General features: G+C 41.1%; 1 protein-coding gene across 2 annotated transcripts; it reads left to right on the forward strand.

Annotated features, from left to right (window-relative positions):
- The first annotated feature begins 1,401 nt into the window (after positions 1 to 1,401).
- On the forward strand, positions 1,402 to 13,268 carry LOC104058271 (inducible T-cell costimulator). 2 transcript variants are annotated; one of them, XM_054070061.1, is made up of 6 exons: positions 1,402 to 1,530; positions 7,116 to 7,154; positions 8,085 to 8,423; positions 9,860 to 9,972; positions 10,582 to 10,672; positions 11,211 to 13,266. In XM_054070061.1, exons 1-5 carry the CDS (start codon positions 1,473 to 1,475, stop codon positions 10,669 to 10,671), a joined length of 639 nt encoding a protein of 212 aa, XP_053926036.1. In that variant the 5' UTR covers positions 1,402 to 1,472; the 3' UTR covers position 10,672; positions 11,211 to 13,266. The 2 variants fall into 2 exon arrangements, with proteins under 2 accessions (XP_053926036.1, XP_053926037.1); XM_054070062.1 differs by having other exon boundaries at positions 1,445 to 1,530; positions 7,116 to 7,150; positions 11,211 to 13,268.
- The last annotated feature ends 7,297 nt before the right edge of the window (positions 13,269 to 20,565 follow it).

Here is a 20,565-nt window from a genome sequence, read left to right on the forward strand (position 1 = left end):
GGTGCTACATGGAACCTCAGTAGATTCCAACATGGGTCCTAAATTCATAGACAAACCTCAGGAGTCAGATGTGTCTTTTTCAGCTTTTTCATTTCTTGAACCTCCATATATTACTCTTGAGCTTCAGAACCAAAAATATACCGCAGAAATGTTCTCTGGTTAGAGTTACTTAAGTTTGGCTCCAGAGACGTGAGCTGAAAATTTAGATGAAACTGTGACTTAGCTCTGGTTTTAATTGAACAAAGTGCAAAGTTTTGCAGGACTATGCAAAGTTTTGAAGAGAGTAAAACTCTCTGCCAGTGTCCACATGAACAGTTCTTTAGCAGTAGTAGTGAAAGAAATTAATTCGCTTTTTGAGGAAGAGTAAACCAACACATGAAGATTTATTCACATGGTACGAAGCAGGAGTGAATCTGTAACCCAGCCCTGTTATTCAGAATTTATTTGGTACCACTGCATGACCATTACAAGGACTCAGTCCCAGGAGGGTCTGTCAGGCACCACAATTTGTCCTTTGTGTTTTCCTTTTGTGCAATCAGGAATGCTAACTGCAGCTAATATATTAAATATGATTTAGAAGCTGCTTTTCCAGCATGTTACCTGCACTAAAATTAGTATTATAGGCATAAATAAATAGCCAGTTCCAAATCATTTTAGAACATGTTATCCCAAAGTGTCCTAAAACGTTCCCTGAATACAGATGGATAGCAGGTCACAACAGAGTGTACTGCACAAGAGCAGAGAAAGGAAAGAAGGGAAACTCTTGACCTGTAGCCCCGGGGGGCTGGGTCAGATTTCCTTCTCTCTCAGAGTTCTGTGAAGTTTCTCATGTCCTAACAGAGCAACCCTCTAGGGTTGGAAGTCTTATGCTGGAGTGAGCCTCCAAGAATTCACAGGGCTGAGGAGATCCTTCTACAATTTGGACACATTCTTCCAATGAATTCCAGGATGGGGACACATGAGAGACGCATAGCCTACTCAGGAATGGTTCCCACACAGAGCAACATGATCAGTTACCTAAGATCAGCCAAAACTGTTGGGGAGAAACCAGGCTGCCAGGTGTAAATGTGTGTGCATTGTAAGCTAATTCAAGGAATGAGAGGACTATGGGTCATCTGCAGGAAGTGTGTCATCTGCAGTGTGTGTAGATGACAGTAGCCTCTACCGTGATGGATTTAACCAGAAAAAGTCCTTGCACAAGTGAACGTGAAATGTAATGTCAGAAAACCTTTCATCTTCCTGTCTGTAATATCAACACATGAGGCAGAAAAAAAACCCCAACAGCTTACTCCACAGGTGTGGGCGACAGCTAATGCTGACAGAGCTATAACGTAGTCAGGGGTTAAGTTAAAAAGTCCTTCTGACTGTCATATAATTTCCCCCATTGCCCACAAACCACTTCCTTTTCTACCCATTAATTCCTCCCCATCTTCACATTAGACAGAAGTCTAGTGCGTCTGTGTCAGGCAAGCATGAAGTTGGTTGCTGTAACTGTCTGTGTCCTCTGCTTTCTGTTTGAAGTCCTGTATGGTGAGTAGCATTTTGGATTATTCTCCTTGCAGTAGATGTCTCTATGGAATTTAGCCCACCCAATGATGGGAGACAGTAAATGAGGCATGATAGCAAGGGGTTGGAGGAGCAGAGGTAATAAAGTAAAACAGCTGCAAAAAGACTGTGCTCAAATTTAATATTACTAGAGTTGCTGGGAAGAGAATTCCTGCCAGCATGGGGCATTTGCTCTGAAACTGAAAGGTTTCATTGTTTATATTCTTCAGCTTATCTGCTCAATGTTATCCTCTAGCTGTTTAGACTGCAGTGCCTCAGCCAGCCTCCCTTGCCGGACATGAGGTCTTACAGCAATATGATGGTGAATTCTCTTAATAAAGAGAAGCCAAATTATTGATATTAAACCTGCTCTTTTTTGGGCAGGGAATTTTTATACTGTGCAAGATGCATATGGTATGGAAGAGTGGATGAGATCATTTTTGTGCAGCCTTGAAACACAGATGAACTTAAAAGGAAGCATAGCATTCCTAATGCTGTGTTTGAGAAGGCGCACGGTGACAGCACTGATCACAGTCCAGCCATAAACATGGATGTAACGTTTTACAAGCTTTGGTGTTTTAACACAGCTACACAAAGCAAAATCCCAGATCTCACGTTTATTTGTAGCCTCTCTGAAACCCACATATTACTGAGTCAGGATGGAAATACAGATGATATCAGGTTAAGAAGAGTCATTTTTTTCATACATATACTGTCCAAGGGTTTGATATGATGTGTCGTATAAGCAAGACCTGGGATTTAGTGCGCACAGTTACTAAGCACCATCTAAACATCCTTTGAAGGTTATGCCAAGGGCTATTGAATACATTTTCTTCTGAAATTCTAGTGCTAAAGGATAGGTTTCAAGTCTCCCTGTAGAATATGAGTACTCCTGAGGTTTCATACAGAATTTAACTTTTAATTTAAACAAAAACAGTTTCCAACTCTTTAGGTAATGGAGATAGCCTTCTGAAGGTTAAGTAATGCAGTGATAGTATTTGGAGTTTTTAGATAGATTGAAAAGATGGATGAAATCACAGGAAAGAAGAGTTGTGATCAGTATCTCTAAGGGGACATGAGATGCTCTTTTACACCTTGAAAAGTTGTTCTTAAATCTACTAACAAAAAATCCCATAAATTTTGTTAAATATTTCTCAGCTGGTCAGTTTAGCAGGTATACTTGACCAGCATGCTTTTGCATGTGGCTGGAGCTATCTAAAAGGTCATTCTGCGTGCCAAGAAACAGGCTGCTTTTTTTTTTGACTTAGTGATTAGCAAGCCCTATTTGTGTTCTATGGATTTTTTTTTTTTTAAAGTAAATAGGTCACAGAAAGTGATACATGTGTGTGTATGTGGTTTATGATCTGATAACCTAATCGTGATAAAGAAATTGCTTTTAAGAGCTTGGATCCTCTCTGGTGCCTGTAGTGGAACACAGGCAATGGGATTTTGGAGTACAGAGCTATAGGATTACAAGGTATTTGAGGCCCTTGCTATGAAACTTTGCACATGAGTTTTTGCACACCAATATTTGCAGAGCATTATCACTGTGCACCCACAGATCTCCTATTGTCAATCCAGGATCAAATCCTGGTAATTTCTTAGAAGTGCCTGAAATGCTATCAACAATGGCTGTTGTGTTACTGGCATATTTTATAAGAGTTTCTGTATTCCAATACATATGTTGTACCACAGAAATAATTCTGATTCTAGATGGCTTTCTAGAGTAATTCTGGCCCTTACTTACTTTGCCCAGAAGCACTGATTTCCTCTCTTAATCCTTGATTCTTGAAAGATAGGGACATGTTAGTTTTAGGCATATGACTAATGACACTGAATTTGAAGTGTCATCTTTCAGAGTGCCTTGAAAGGTCAAAGCTATAGCAACTTTAAAAACTGCAGTTTCATTATGCATTTAGTATTAACAAAACAAACGTGTTTGTTTTAAAGGCACGGTCTGCACTCTCCTTGCTTATCTTCAGAGGCAATCACACCTGAGTAGAATTATTACTGTGCTTTTTATCAGCTAATTGGTTTTCTGAGAGGTGGGACAGACAAACAGCAAGAAAACCAAGCAAGAGTATTCTATCCTCCCACTCTAAACCCCAAGTTTTAAAACTAATCAAAATAGGGTTTTAAGCTTCTGCTAGGACCAAAATGTGTGATGGATTGGTGGTATTTGTGAATAGCATTCATACCAAAGAGCAACCAGAAAGCTCAGAATTGCAGTCCCATAAAAATGAAAATAACCTGCGTTTCATTGGCCTCAGTGTCTAAGCACACTGCCGTGGAAATGACCAAACTTCTGCCAAAGTGCTTTGCCACTTCAGTAAAGATGAGATGGAGACAGAAATGTACATGACTGTAAAAACACATATACATGGAATTTACACACACAGTTTCATAGTTTAAGATGGCAAGATGTTACTTTCATATACATGTTCATCTCTTGGATTCACATCTGAACCACAATATTTGTCTTGACATCCTTCTTCACACGAGGTGAGCCAGGAACAACTCTACACAACTCCACAGTGTGACACTGCTATGAAACGAATGAAAGATTTGATTCCTCTTGTCTCAACCCCCTCATATGCAATTGAATTACCATTTTTAATGAAAAATACCAAAAAGAAACCTGAAGGCCAAGTCTAAGCATTTTTACTACTGAACCAGCGAGATTCATTTCCAACAATACTATGATGTCTTCTTTTAGTCACGTATTTTTAGGTATTTTCAGGGAGGTTTAGTGAGTAGATGTTTAAACCCTAGTTTTCTACCTCCCATCTCACTAGATGTACATTTATTCTGACTGTAGCTTGGCAAATAACATTCTAAACGTGTCTTGCCATTCACCATAGAGTGTTACAGGTTCATAGAATTACCTTAGGAACAAAACGGTACTCGTGGGCACAGGAGAACAGCAGTTAGGCACAGGGAGAGAGGAATAAGCCACCTTTTAGTATGCAGTGAGAGCACTCACATTAGGAGCTGATGCGGAATAGGTAGCGAGTTGAAAATCCAATCAGCTCTCACCCATTGTTGTCATCCACATAGACAATTTTGTGTTTTAATCTCAGGCACTATTAATCTCTGTTAATCAAATTAAATAAATTTAAAACGTCCTCCCCTTATATTCTGCTAAGCACATTACTCTGTGTGGTCACTTGTTTCAGAGGAACACTAAATGCATCACATTTACCAAAACGCTCATTCAGAGAAATACATTACTGAGTCTTTTCTGAAAACAGGCAGTTGAGGCTTCTGGGCCTGAGAGGGTACAAAACAACCTTTCAGCTTGCCACAAGGTCACATGAACTACATGCTCTGAGAATGACCTCTCTCTGCCCTTTTCCATTATAAACAAGTATTAAAACCATGATCTCTGACAAACATTTTAAACTACTCCCTATGAAAGGGAGATTTCATTAGCTCACAGCAAAAGTAAACAATTCTTAGAGGAAAACAGAGAAATTAAATTTGATGGTGTTGCCTTAGCACTCAGAGTAGGGTGGCTCCACGCTCCTCTGGGCCACTGGGGAAATGTGGCACTGCGTAGTCCTGCAGTTGTCCCGATAGTGTCAGCATCTGTCTGTCCTCTCAGATGGCCAGTGACAAATGTAGAGGTCTCAGCCACAGGTGGGTGCTTCTAAAACGTATCGGGTCAGTTTACATATTTGCCATGCTCCCTAGCTGCTGCTATATCAATACACTTGGGTTTTAATTCCCTTCCCTAATAATTTGCCTGCTGCTAGGCCTAATGTTGAAGGTATATATTAACAAACTACAGCCCATCAGACTACAGAGTATTTTACAAGACCTTTATTTCAAAGGCTGTTGTCCTAGATGCTGTTTTCTTTCACTGTCATCCAAGTGATCATCAAGAACTAGTTATTCATTCGACCTTTGCTTTCATCTTGTCACACTATGTACCATTGCGAGGGCTTGAACTTACTGTATCTGTGCCTTCAGTGTATCTCGATCTCGATTTCACTGTGGGTTGGTGAGCTGTGTGTTTTGTCTCTCTTGTATTCATACTGCTGGTACAAGATGGCAAATACCTTGTCTGTTATCACAAACTTAAGTAACAGTCCTGAGAGAAGTACAGATATTAGAACCGGTGCTGAATTAGAGAAGGGTGCTGACTGCACACAGTAAGCCAGGAAGAGTGTGATAACTAGGAAGAGGGTAAATCAGTCAAAAAGGGATAACAGTTTCTATTGCTTTTCAACTGAGTATCACAAAGTGTATTCCAAAAGTCTGTTAGCTTATGTTGCACACTAAAAATATTTTAAATGTGGATCAGTCACTTCAATGGCCTCAATGATGGTGGTAATTGGGGAGCACAAATTCAAAGAAGGAAAAAGCATGGCGACTAAAAGACTGCCACCATCGAGAAGAGCTGAGAGCTACAAAGGTACCCAGATGAGAATAATCTGTTCTGTGCATACACAGGCTGGATGTCAAACATAACAGGTGCCTTGGGAAGAAAGATGCTGTGTAATCAGTGCAATACCTAGTGCAGTTGAGGACCTGCTCTGTGTGGATCTAGACTGCCATGTAGCAGTAAGAAGAATGGGATGGTGCATCAAAGTCTTTAAGTATTTGCTCCGTATTTCCTTAGCATCACAAAATCCTCATGCAGAGTAAATTTCATTCTAAGTGGCCTCTGAAGAACTTACTCAAGCTACCAGAGAACAGGAAAAGCAGATACAGGCTTTTTTCCTTCTTGTCTATGTACCCATTTGTACCTTTAGTTTTAGGATGCTGCAAAAAGAATTCCAAATGAAGCACTATCAGGCTGTGCTACGCTGTCAGTACTGAAGTACAAACCATTTCAATGCAGTACGTGCCATCAACCTAGCCAGGAAATTCAACTCTCAGTGGGTGGTGATGGAGGCAGCCGCTTAACAAACAAAGCCAGAACAATTGTTAGAAATGTACCTGTCTGCTGTAACAGAGGCTGCCTGTGTGCAATGGACTGAGTGCACTCTAATAGTCATGAAGCAGAAAAGTTGCTGTTGAAAAGGGAACAAATATGTATGCATGGCTCAAATGGTTTCTTGCTGTATGTATTGGAGCATCTTCCGAATATTCATTCTGGATATGCCATAAGATGTTTTGATGCACTGGTGAGCACTGGGGGAAACAGAATGAACATAGACCGAAAGTAACACTTTTGTTGCAAACTCTGGATTCATGAGAAATCAAAACTATACTCTCTTATTTGAGGGCAGATTTCCTCAGTATTCTGGGGGAAATTTTACTTTCATATCAACTTCTATTTATGAAGTGCACCTGTTACTTTGCAGAAGTGTTTTAAGAGTTTGTAAATGCTATCTGTGTGATCGATATTAATTTTTGCTCAATGAATTTTCTTTCTACTTTGATTTTTATATTTCATGCTTTTATCTCATCATATGATTTTATAGTGTAGCACAGACAGGATCTGGCAGGCTAATGACACAAATTAGAAAATAACTTCAGCATCTTAACATTGCATCGCTCAGCCCCTGTTCCTGCATTTCTGTTGTTGAATTTTAAGGAGGAAACAATTTTGTATTTTTCAGGAGCTGATAGCTGCTCATCAAGTCCATGCAAAAATGTAGGTAAGGTACATTTGCATAATTTGATTTCTGTTTTTAAATGCCTTTCTAGATCAGACAATACTTCCCTTGAAGAAAAAAACGTCCTTTTCCTACAGTGCACTTTAACACATTTTTGGCTGAAGGAGTTGCTGACTTTACAAAGTCGAACCATGAGGTAGAAGGAGGTCCTTGGTCAGTTTATTCTCTTTTTCTTCTCCAATAACTTTGCAAAATGAGATATATATACTACATCTGAGAGGTTTTCAGACAGCTTTTGGGAAGGTCAAGTGCGATTTTTGGATTGCATATGGGTGCATGCACAAAGTGACATTTGTCCTCTATTCCTCACAATATGTCAGTGATAGAGGTGCTGTAGCCATCTAAGTATTATCATTACATTTGAACTTTATGTCAGACCTCATCCAGTATCTATTCTAGAAAGGGAAGATAGATATTGTGGTTAAGGCACTTACATGGGAGTTTTGGGCTCACATCCCATTTTAAGTTTTCAGCTACATCATTAGGATGCAGATTATGGAATATGAACTAGAGATAATTATCATCTCTGTCCCACCTTGATTCTCCTATTCTTAGGAGAATCAGTCTGAGGCAGGGATTTTATCTCCATGTAGTGTTTGGTCCAATGGTAGTTTTAAACATTACCAAGGAACTTAACCGATCCAGTGCTAACAGTGACCTCTTCAGCCTTATGGCAGATAACAGGCCAGGTCTTATCCCATTTATTTTCTCGGTAATGTCTGACACGACTAGAACGATGCACTGGTATCTCATCGTACAAACTGCTTTCCACAGACAAACTACTCTGAGTACTTGCATGCCTTAGGTTTCAACACATGGTTCACTTGCTTTGTTTAAATGAGTCTCTTAACATTTTAGGGATTCTTTTCATTGCTGTGTGAGTGACTGCTCTTATTGTTTTCATGTGTTCAGATCAGCCTGGTGTCTCTGACCCTCAGGTGATGGTGGAATTTGAAAATGGAAACTTTAGGTTCACATTCCCCAACCCCCAAAACGTAAGTGAATTCAGCATGACCCTCTTCAAAGGGCATAAAAAGAAGGAGATCTGTGCACTCCATTTGAGTGAGGAGAAAGATTTCCCCAAGAGTAATGTCACCTACTGTCAGACGGAGCATTCAAATAGCAGCACCACTTTCATTCTTAAAAATCTGGAAAGAAAACATATCGACATTTACACTTACTGCCTGGAGATCTTCTTACCCCCTCCATATATAGAATGCCGGCTGAAAGAAACCTATTTGTACATCCAAGGTAAGTTTGTTTTCTTCTCCTCTCACTTCGGTTTAGCGATAAGTAGACATTGGGCATGGCTATGCAGCAGTGAAAAAATGTGACAAGAATTTGCACAGGTATTTCCAAGGCAGCTTAACATTACTTAGCACGGGCCTGGTAACAGAAGAGCTGTGTTGGCAAACTGCTCAGCGTGGCTTCTTGGTATTTATTCATCTTCTTGGGCAGGTTTTGCACACCATGCTGAGCTCTGCATATTGTTGGGGGCACCCAAACTAGCTAGACTACATATTCTGGAGTACTGTAGTTCCACCTTTGCCTGCAGCAGAAATTTCTCATTGTCCATTTTCCAAGTTGCTGGATAAAAATATTGGATTATTTCCAGCTAAGGGGAAAAAAAAAAATCCATTCTGTGAGCCATCATCACATGCATAGAATAAAAAAAAATAAATCAGCTGTCCGATATCTGTGCTAGTAGTGGTCTATGGAACTACGATGTCACACTGATGTGAAGAATATGGCACTTACCACTCTGAAGCAGGGCTTCAGCTTTAGAGCCTTCTTAGGGCAGAAGAGTCCCACAACTGCCTTTTACTGAGAAGGGCTTGGACTCAATTTGGAAGAATCACTGCACAGGCTTTAATTTTTTAATTGATTTTCACTCAGTAGCAATTTGGTATATTATGCTAAGAGAGTTAGTAGTGGTTTTGCTCATGCCCCTTCTTGATTCTCCATATAGTTCAGTTGCAACATGGTACGGCCTGTTGTCCTTCCCTTCCTATAATATCTTTTCCTATCTCTCAACACCAGGACTAAGCAAAGACAGAAACAGAAATGCAAAGGCTAAGATTATGTGGTTGAGTCAAATTATCTCTCAGCCCTCTCTGAACTTAAAACATCTTCTCAGAATCAAGATGTGACATCCATTTTGTCTGCAGTATTTCCTAAAGCTCTCCATTTCCCTTTTGTAGGGCTAGCCAGATTCTCATAGCTATTGCCAGATGTTTCATGCCCTACCATATTTACTCCCAGATCTGGGCAAGGGTAATTTCGTGTCCCTTAGCTTGCCTTCCTATCAAAACATGACTGCCAAAGTCTGCCCTTCTTTGCATCAGGCTGTCCTTTAAATCACCCGTGGTACTCACTGGATGCAAACTTTAGTCTTGCTCAGATCTGAAATACCATCACACTGTCAAGCCTGGCTTTGTTTCTTTTCAGTCTACACTTTTAGCCCTGTGCATCAAGAGTTTCACCTCACCTTCTGGAAAACTGCAATGTTCTGCTTCCTGCTGAAAACACTTTTCTAAGGTGGCTTTTCACCTTAGGCAAATAATTCTCCAGAGCTCACTTTCCCTATATTATTAATATGAAGGGAAGAGGGGAAAGAACTTGAAAAGTTATCTCTAGGGGTAAAATGCTAACTATCAGTAATGACATTTTTTGTCTCTCCATCTCAGATAAGGAAGACTGTTTTTCACTAGGACTCATGTCATGGATTATTATTGGCCTGATCATGTTTGCCATGATTTTCTGTATCTGCTATGTTGTATCCTGTTGCTTAAAGAACAAGGTAAGCAAGTCTATGGATTCTGTGCAACCCTCTGTCCAAAGGTCATGGATGGGGAACTTGATTTAATGAGATTTAGAGGGTGAGACAGGCACATACTCACTCTACATGCGATATGTTTTTTGACAAACGGACTGAGTTGTTAATTTACCACTGGAATTCAGTCATTGCTGACAGCACCTCAGATTTAATTTTTCTAAGACAGAATTGTCTATTGATTTAAAGTCTGGGAATCAAAGGAGAGGAGAAATGCTGCACAGGTCAGCAAAATTACTTTGGTAAGCAATTCACCTGATTGTTTTCTTCAAGAAGGAGAAACAAATCATCAGTGGAGCAATTCCAGCTCTGTTCTCTAGCAAAGCCATTTAAACAAAGAACCAGCTGGCTCAGGAAAGAAAGGAGACCATGGACATTAGTTATTCTTTTGGACTGTGTATTTTTCATTTTCAGTTTGTTTTATTCCAAGTTTTGCACATGAGGTCCTGTCTATTCTGACTATAATATTCCCACTGAAAATAGTCAGAGTTACTGCCCTACTTAAAGAACAAAGGCAGGAGTGGCAGAGGTTAGTGACCACAAATTAAATTCATGGCATTTTTAATCTGTTTGCAGAATCGGCAGTGTGAATCCAACTCCCATGAGTACAACAGTGAATACATGCCCATGGCAGCAGTGAATGCAGCTAAAAAAACAAGAATCTGAGGTTGTATTGAGACTAGTTGGGCTTGTACCTCTGCTTCTATCTGTTGCAAGGCTTTCTGTAGGAGGGAAAGGGCTGCTTACTGCATCTCCCATTGATTCTAGGCTGGCTGGCTGGGTGGGTGAGATTGTTACAAGAGCTTGTTATGGGGTTCATGCTGTCATGTAGAAGGAAGAAGAAATGGAAAGCAAAATGTCTGGAAAGCTTTTGAATCAGAATGGTGGGCTGGTTTCTAGAAATGCAACTGCTTCATATCAGTGCAAATTAATGACCTTATGCTTGAGGAAGAGAAGTGAAACTGTTCCACCCAGATTCTTCAGATAATGCCCAGTATCCAAAATGTCTCTGGGAAAGTGATTTGTTAGTTTTACTGAGTATTACTAGCTAAGGGCGAATAATCTGTAGAGAATGAGGAACTCCGCAAGTACTTAGTACTTAGCATAATAGACAGAAGCAGTTTGGCATACAGAATAGAATCAGAATTTAGACCGACTCAGATATATGGGAGTTGCATGTAACTAATTTTCCATTCCTATTCCAGGTATAAGTTGCTTGTGGCATAGAAATTCTGGCAGCAGAGGTTTCCAGCTACTTGAACCTGGACAATGGGAAATCAGCATTTCCTCACCTTTCTCATCTTCCCTGAACTCTCGTGATGGTCCTGTGCTCAGTCATGACGCACCTACTTTAGTACTGCTCTGAGACCTGTTTTGCTCTAGCCTTGTGTCTCAAGTGGCACACTGCCCGATATACTGACTTACACACAAAGTGCTAAAAAAGTGTTAAAGATGTCAGCTTTTAGATGAAGAAAATGTAGTGGGTTTGCTTGAGAGTAGATTCCTGTAGTGCTACTACAGAGGGAACTTTCATTTTCTACAGTCTCCTTTACGATAAACTTTCCACTGGGGACAAAAAAAAAAAAAAAGTCTACCTCCAATGCCAATGCTTGTGGCACAGCCATGAAGCACTGTCGGTGTATTGCACATGAGCTTTTGTTAGGGGTAATTTAGTCTGATGCTATCAATTCATCCCCATATTCACTGTCAAACTCCTTAGCTCCACACTAGGAGAGTGCAGAGTGCTCTCCTGCACGAAGCTGTGGGACAGCAGGGGAACAAAACCTGTGAAAGCACAGCAGAGACTTCACTGTGACACTGTACCTCAAGTATGTGCATCTGTATTTTTTGTAAGTTTGTTATCAATACATCTTTGCCATTCACACCTTCAGGCTCTTCTTCTTTAATTAAATAAGAATTCTTTTACTGACAGAAGAATACATTATTTTCAAGACTGCAATTGTTCTTTAAATCAGTTCAAACCTGCACTACCAGTCCCTAAACTAGGATGCACAATCTCTCCTGTTCACGTGTCTTGCAGCATAAATACAACACGGTCCATAAGGCCAGTGCATTCACGGACTCTGCACTGCAATTATCTTCCTCTTGTGGTTTGACAGGAAACCTTTACCACTTCCCCAGTGGGTTCTTGACCTGCCTCAAATTGCTCAGAGCCTTCAGATATGAAAGAAAAGATCAAACCTTCATGCTTCTTGTGAAATCCCTCAAAACTGACCATAAATGACTGACCAGTAATCCAGCCTAGATATGTTTTCAGACACTGTTTGGCTGCTGGAAGCAGAGCAGTGTGTTGATTCTGAGGCTCTCTGTAATTAATTAATTGAAACAAGTAATACCAGTCAGAGGACACTATTATGAACGATACACAACCTACTTTTCTGGCAAACAAAAGGCTAGTTTCAAATTTGACAGGGTGAACAGGGACTGTCAGGCATGAAGAGGACATAAGCTGGTGTGTCAAGAACAGGGGTTTCCTCAATAAACACATAAATACACAGGAGTGTTGCGAAGAGAAGGTGCAAACCGTTCACTGTGACATTAAACAACGGGGAAATGACTAAAGCATAAAATGAAGTGGGGACTGTCAGTTTTACAGCCAGTGCCCTGCTTAGAAAACCAGCTCCTAGGGAGGGGTGTAGAGGAGCACCCTGGTGTGTTGGGTAACATTACATTCTCGCCTGTTCTGCCACACAGCCTTTGCTGAATTATTTGACCTCCCCACAAACAAAACTCTCCTCTCTACATCCATAAATACACTGATGTCACCATTTTAAAAAGTATTGATTAAATTATTGCCTTTGAAAATAATTACTTTTGAAAATTACTGGTGAAAACAGTGAACATTTACTGCCTCTGAGAACAGTGGATGCATAATCCTGTGTAGCAGTGGAGAGTCCTATGCCCCAGAATCTTTCACCAAGCTAAGAAGGTAATTCAAAGAATTAAGAGTTTCTGAAAGAAGGAGAAACTTGATGTTTGCCTTGAGATGCTGCTGGATAGAGGAAAAATGATGGAAGTCTGAACAAGGTAGTAAAAAATACATACTTTCTACTCCAGAGAGATAAATGATGTACAATCATTATGATAAAGCTTTTGGAAGGCTCATGTTCCATCACTGCCTGCATCACAGGCAAAAAACTACTCACAATCTCCTTGAAGGTTGAGACCTTAAATAAAAATCTACAACTTGAGCAAACTGAACCTTGCTAAAAATGATGATCTAACGTGAACAGGTGGAAGATGTTAAGGATGACAACTACGGCTACTCTGAAATTTAAGGAAGGATGGATGACAAGAATGTCATAACTTGAACACCTGCATATCTGGAGATAGTTTGAAATCCAAACCTCAATATCTATTTTGCAAGCTTATCTTTCCAGCCAGAATTATGAACCCAAATATGAATGCTCTTGGAGTTTAATAAATACCTTCAAGATTGCAATTTTGTACCTAATATATAACACTGGGAATGAAATGACACTAAGAAATGTTGTGGGCCATTTTCCCTTAGTACGAGTATTTTGTTAACTTCAAAGTTCTAGTTTTTAACACTATCATATCTCAGGCTACCAAACCAAAGGAGAAAGCTCAAAACTGGGATTCTGAGACCTTTTGCTGGCTACTTTCCCCACAAAATGCAAGGTACTGGTGTTTGACTATTCAATTGAATAATTTTCGCTTTGCAAGACAAAAAAAAATAAATTACAGGATTTACTCATTAAGGCTCTTTTGGGCCTGTGTGAAACAGGGGATATTGTAGTAAGCAGCTCGCTGAGTGCCATCAGAAGTGCCTATGTTGATCCTCCATCTATGGATCCTCGTGTTGATCAGGCTGGTATGGGGCTACCACACAGCCAGGCAGGACTGTGTCCATGAGACAAAGGGACAACAGAGTCTCATGAAAGTCAAAGCAGAATCAGGGCTTAGCACTGCTGCTCTTGTGAAACTGAGATATATCGATGCTTGTATTTCCACCCCTTTTCCCTGTCCCTGCTGTTCAGATGCAACCACAGCTCCATGGAAATCTGGAAATCATGCCTTGCCTCCTCTTTAGACCTGTATTTCAGAGGCCCAGCCAGGACTTTCCCTCCTACACCATGGGAAGGGCTCTGGAGCATCGAACTGCTGGTAGTAGGATTCTACAGTAGCTCACCTGTGCAGAAAGGAGAAGCTCGGGGGAGATGCACAGCAGAAGTCCTTGCTTGGTTCTACAGTGGTCACGAGACAGAAATTAAAGAGGTTGCCATGCTCACATTAGAGGGACGTGTGGGTTGTAGGGAAGCTTAACTAAATTAAAGGATATAAGATCTGGGGAGCTGCAATACCTCACAACCACGATGTGATCCTTATTTGCAATAAAAGATTGCAGACATCACCTGTGAGGACAGGTAGCTTCCAGAAAAGATACCTGTTATCCACCAAGTTGTGTTACGAAACCTTAGCGAGGCAGTAACTTCCATGGAGTACAGTAGACTAAAATAAACAACTCCTAAGGCATACAGCCAGAACAATAAGTATCTTTGCTTCTAAAAAGTCATATTTTTTACTCAAGGGGCTGACTAAAACATGCAGTCCTTCTATAGCTACAGCTAGCCAAAGTGTCTTTCAGAGACCTGAACTCTGTTCCAGGGATGGTGACCCATTTCCATTTCCACGAAAAAAAAAACGTGTTCAGTTAGTTAGACACCATGAAAAACAACAGCTATTGAGAAAAATATGCAGAGAAACATTGTTACAGCTAAAGTAGTGGAATCAAATGTATGCAGTGGATTTTTTTTTTTTTTAAATGTAGACATTCAGTTAGATCACTTTGATAGCTAAACCAGAGCATCACACCACATGGAACCACTTCTTAGTCATTTTTAAGCTACACTTTCTCTGCTTTCTGTGGTGCTAGCAAATATAGACGAAGAATATGGGTCTAGAACAAGAGCAACAAAGGTCATTTTTCAGGCGTTCAAACACTACTGCATGATTCACAAAGGATCCGACTGGATCTAAGGCACCTTGAGGCATCCGAAGATCTTGCCCTAAGAATCTATTAGCAGAAAAGTGTAATTCCTTTGCCTGAATACAGTAGATCACTGAAGCCAGACCCCAGCAGTGGAATTCAGAAGTACTGGCACAGGATGAATGGATTTAAGGTGGAAAAGACCATTTAAAGTGGTTAGGACACATACCTAGAACATTGTTCATTCTCTGGTGAGCTAATAATGTCCTGTGTGATCTTAGACCAACAAAAGAGTGAAGAAACTGGAACACTCAGCCTTCTCCAACCCAACGTACAGCTGTTTGGCTTCACAGCGGATGCTAAAGCTGACTGAAGTACTGTGTTATCATACCCCAAGAGCCTGGAGGCAGCACTTCACCAGGGGATTCACTGCAGGAGGTCACAGAGTTGGAGAAGGCATGAAGCATGTCCCTGCAACCTAATGGTTGCACCCTCACAGTACTATCCCAGAGACTGCTAATGAACTTCATTTGAAAAATTCAGGGATAAAGTATCACAATAGATTTAGAATCAGAACTACGACTTGTCCCTCCTCAGGTGACTGCAGTGACTAAGTGGACTACAAAGTTTCTCCCACATTCTTCTTCAGTGAATTGTCAGCCTCTTACAAGATGTTTGGACTACCCCTTCCTGTCAAACATGCAGGAGGATGCTCAGTAAAATACCCTGCATTGGGTAAGCCACATGCCACTAATACAATTACAAATCACCTTACTGAGGCATTTAGCAGCTGGACGCTGGCTACTTTCTGTGCCTACAGGCAGATGGTGATCCATAGCTGCCAAGGGCAAGGGAACAGCAATAAGAGTTTAGAAATTTGGAACATTTTTTTCAACCATTTTATACATCCCTGTCTAGTGTCTCACACACTACCAGTGTCTCCTGTGTCACAAACAGATACTACTATAAGGAAACTATCAAACATGTTTAGAGCTACTCCCAGGTACTGCCCCTCAAACATACAGGCAAAATTCAAGCTGGCAGTGAGGTTTGAGTGCAATGAGGGAAGAGGAAAGAGACCCTGGATTTTGAGGGGTATGACTAGCAAAAGGAGCTTTGAGGTTTCAGTCACATGTAAGAGGAACAAGAGGAGTCTTTCTCCTCCATCCACTACCCCACTCCTTTGGGTTGCAGAATTCCCCCCTGGAATCCTGTGATACAGCTGCCTAATTTCCTCCCCTGCAGAAGCCTCTGCTCATGGTGTGTCTTCCACAGTTCTGGAGAGAAGGAAGAGGAAAAAGGGCTTTGCATGTAACTCTACTCATACAGGAAGCAGAGTAGAAGAGATGAGACCTACCTACCCTCTGTCTGCACTTTAGGGAAGGTTTGCTCAAGGCCTGTCAACTGAACTGGGTCCGTTGAAGAGAGGAAGGGAAAAGAAAATGATAAAAGGTTAAATGGATGAAGAGAGGTCAAACATTCCTTTGTAGAACTGTTATGCAAAGAACGCTTTGTGAAGCCACTTTATTTCACAGTATAAACTGTATGGACAAACTTTATTGAAACTTCAAGCTATGCAAAAGTAAAATGACCTGGACTTTCTTAACCAAGATTGAGATTCAGGTCACATTCGCTTAAAAATACAGTTAATCCGTAAATACTTCTGCCACATTCTGCTACTTTTGATTTGACATCAAAACAGTGCAAATTTCACAGTCCTTTCATGACATGCTTCCGCTGTCATCAAAAATTTGATAAAGCTCTGTGGTTTTCATTAAGTTTGCTTAAAGATTTGAGCCAAATTCAATCCCTTTATTTGCACAGGCAACTTATGTAAAATGAACTCAAATAAAATGGAGACTCAAGCTGTTTTTCTATGGTTCCTAAGTGGTCACTGCTGACAACTCTGCATGTCAGTTCTAGCTTTGCTAAGATAAAACTCCTACTGAAGTCTCTCCTACTGTCCTCAGAGGTCCCTGGGTCCTTTGCTTCAAGGCAGCTCCCTGGGGTCCTGCATAAGGTATGGACAATCAGGACTAGCTTTGTTCACAGACCTTCTCTGGCTCTTCAAATTTTGTCAGGGCCACAGATTTCTCAGGCTACCAGCAATAGAATTCAGCACAGTAAGTAGCCTGAGACTAAACTGGGTGTTGTGAACTTTGAGGATTTCTCAGAGTGTTGAAAGTGGCAGGAAACAGTCTCTGATGGCAGCCCCTCTCCCATCACAGACTTCTAAGACATAGTTCCCTCTGCTACATCAAAAAGGGGTGGAAAACAATGCAAAGAACATGAAAAGCCGATGGACTCTGATTCTGTACTCATGGATCTGGGCCTACAGCACGGTTTGCTGACAACTTCACCTGTTGGTAACTCTAGGAGAGACCACTGAACACACACAGAGCAATGCTTAGGATCTTTATGCAGCACTCCAACACATATCGCAGATAATGATGCTCATAAACTGCAGTAAATGAAAATAACAGCAATGCGAGTCTGGAAGTTCAGCTGGTGAGATCAGCCATAAAAGCATTTTGCAGCGTGCCACTGCTCCGCAGTGAAATGTTCTCATAATGAAACTACGCATATACAACCCTAAACACACAGAGCAGGCAAATCTGCTAGGAGACAGCACTCTCTCCTTGCTTGTATTCAAAGCAAGCGTACACTGGTACTAGCAGTCTGCCTTCTGAACAAACCTAGACAGCTTCTCATGACAGCCTGGGGACAAAATCAGCAACTTCAGCATGATTCATCTTGAGGGAAGCAACAAGGTCAGAATATTTTCTCAAGGTTGGCTGTATTTTGAGAATATTAATTTCAATATTACCAAGATAAAATTAGTAAAATGGAAATGAATGATTAACCACATATCTTCCAGGAACTGAAACCCTACAAACTAAATCTCTTTTTGAAAGTTGTGTTTTCTCTAAGCCCATTGAGACTTTGATGATCAAATAACTTAAACTGTCAAATACGCAGGAGTGTTTCTGAGGAGCATAGAATTGATGCACACTTTCTTATAAGCCTATCATGTTGCCAAATAAATACACATATATCCTCACTTTTTTCCTAAAGAATAATTGAAGAAGCTAAATGATATTTCTCACAATTTTGATCTATCTGCTGTATGTTTCATTCTTCCCCTCCAGCTCCACCATATTTGTTTTATGCCTTTAATTTGAAGGTTCCACAGCTGAGTAAGTAAGGTTTATGCCATGTGTGTACAAGGCCCTGACCCCTCCTTTCAGGACTTCCAGTACACACTACAAAGAGAATAAAATCATAAAAGCCTTCCCCATCCCTACACATCTTTTGAACTCCATCTGCTCCCAGCCCACCCAGCTGTAAAAGAGCAGTGCATACTTGGCTGGAAGGCAGAAGCCATGGAGGTGTCCCCTGAGGTGCTGCCTCTGAGTGTGCTGTGAAGCCACAGTGAGTGTACCCTCAGTACATGTGAGCAAGCAGGGCACTGACATCCAGCTATAGTCTTGACCTTTTGACTACAAACAACTGTGTGTCAAAACCTGTTTACCACAAAGTACAAACTGTGATGGGTATATCACGGGGAACTAGAACTCACTTACTTCAGGCAGAGACAACACAGGTACTGTCGAGAACTAAAGGGTTGCTTCCTCATCACAATCAGCAAAGACCTTGTGAGCTTCCATTAGGAACTCAGAAGACCCCAAATAGCACACAGCAAATTCCTCTCTTCTGTTTCACAGCTCTGTACTCTCGCCTTGGATAAGGAATTCCCTAGCAAAAATTCAAGCTGCACGATGAAGGATTATGGTTGGACTCAATGATCCAAGAGTCTTTTGGTTGGTTGGTCTTTTCCAACCTGGTGATTCTATGATTTCAGTGACTCCCATAGACATCTGAAACTAGAGCAAACAGGAGGCAAAGCAGAAATCAAGCTCCTGAATCTGCTAGCAGAGAAGCAAGGCCCACCTAGAACTGTTGTGCTTCTTGGGATCACCACTCTTTTCCTCTTTCAGCTCATAGACACTGCTAGCCCTAGTGCTGAGCTAAGCTGAAAGCTGAACAAGACAACTTTGTTCCCTCCCTCCTGAGATATGTCTGTTTTTCATAGCAGCGGAGGCATAGCTGTCATGACAAGGTCCCCATCATATGAGACAAGGAGCGCTGTGGCACAGGCCCTCCCCTCTGCAATGACAAGTGGGTTCAGAGCACTCTAATATATTTTGGGGCCCAAGATGTATTTGGGTCTCCCATAATTATATTCAGGCTTATATGCAATGGGTTACTTCTGCTCCAGCTATTTCCTGGCATCCTGAAGTATTAGTTTTCCAGTTGTGGGTCCCTCCATGGATGCAGTCACAGAAAGCAGTGAGTCTCTTACGGCAGGGGTGCTCTCCTGGAAGAAAGACAGAGCAGGTGCCCCCACTATTCAGAACCAACTAACCCTGCAGGAACGATCTGAGCAGTGGGAAGTGAGGGAGCAGTATAACTGACTCAATGCCCTGTAATATTCTCACCCATAAAAAGAGAAGGTCTCTAGTGGACTTTGGACAACACAGTCAGTCGTCTGTGTTTTGCAATCATCCCTATGTCTGTTATGCTAACTGGAGATGTGACGGTGCACAGTTATAGGAATGATCAAAAATAACAAATTGGGATAATCTGGTAAAAAAAGAGTAAATGCCCAGTAAAATCAAGTAATTTCAAAACTCTGTGCAGGTCAATATTGAGCTGTTTTTTCCCAATGAAATAAAGGTCTGCTTGTTTGGGTTTTAATGTGTAGCACTTCAACATAGTCCAGGAGTGTTTCATCTTTAATATGATGCTCAGATGTGAAAGATCTCCTCAGTGAGCACAGCCAGTGAATAACAGCAGATACTACACAACTATAGCCATGGTTGCTGGTATCTCCTTGTCTGGCTGAGAGGGATGCAGACAGCACAGAGTGGCCTTTGAGATGTCCTACTTGTAGACAGTTTTGTTGTTCTGAAAATTGCCTAGACACATATGCGGGTTTGAGTTCTGAGAACTGGGTTGAATGATGGTTGAAAACTTCAGTATAGATGCCACTTCTGTGTGTGCTAGGGTTACAAATGATAAGGAAATCATTATTATCAGTGTCTTATAGGCAGAACACAGTTCTTAATTGCTGCCAGCAGGATGCTTGTATTTTGGGGTGGGCCTGATTCCTCAACAGGGAAGAGATCACATCACTGATGGAGAAATCCTTTGTTATGAAGGAGAAGAAATATTTCTGGATTGAGAAGCAGTATTCAGAGCTTCACCATCACCCAGCCCTGCTGTCTCCACATGGGTAGGGACAGATTTATATTTTTAAAGACCTGAAACACAGTACTTTCCCCCAGGCAATATCACAGATGGACAAATGTATTCAACTCCATCAATACAGCGACTGTTGTATATCACACAGAAAGATAACACTGAGAATTGTCATGCATTGAAGGATGGAGTTAAAGGAGGGCCTTTGCTTTAGATGGTGATGCAGTTGTTATTGGGAAACTCATGGCCTTTGAATTTAATAGGTTCCTTCCCCCAGCCCTTTGTTACCTGTTACTGCAAACCAGAGTGATACTTCCTAATGAGAC

This window comes from Cuculus canorus, chromosome 6, assembly GCF_017976375.1.
Source record: "Cuculus canorus isolate bCucCan1 chromosome 6, bCucCan1.pri, whole genome shotgun sequence".
Classification (NCBI taxonomy): domain Eukaryota; kingdom Metazoa; phylum Chordata; class Aves; order Cuculiformes; family Cuculidae; genus Cuculus; species Cuculus canorus.

Excerpts from the sequence above, each read along its gene's own strand:
- LOC104058271 (XM_054070061.1), top strand. The coding sequence starts at position 1,473 with ATGAAGTTGGTTGCTGTAACTGTCTGTGTCCTCTGCTTTCTGTTTGAA. Across the intron at positions 7,155-8,084 it reads AAGTCCATGCAAAAATGTAG|ATCAGCCTGGTGTCTCTGAC; the intron begins GTAAGGTACATT and ends TCATGTGTTCAG. Across the intron at positions 8,424-9,859 it reads AACCTATTTGTACATCCAAG|ATAAGGAAGACTGTTTTTCA; the intron begins GTAAGTTTGTTT and ends TCTCCATCTCAG.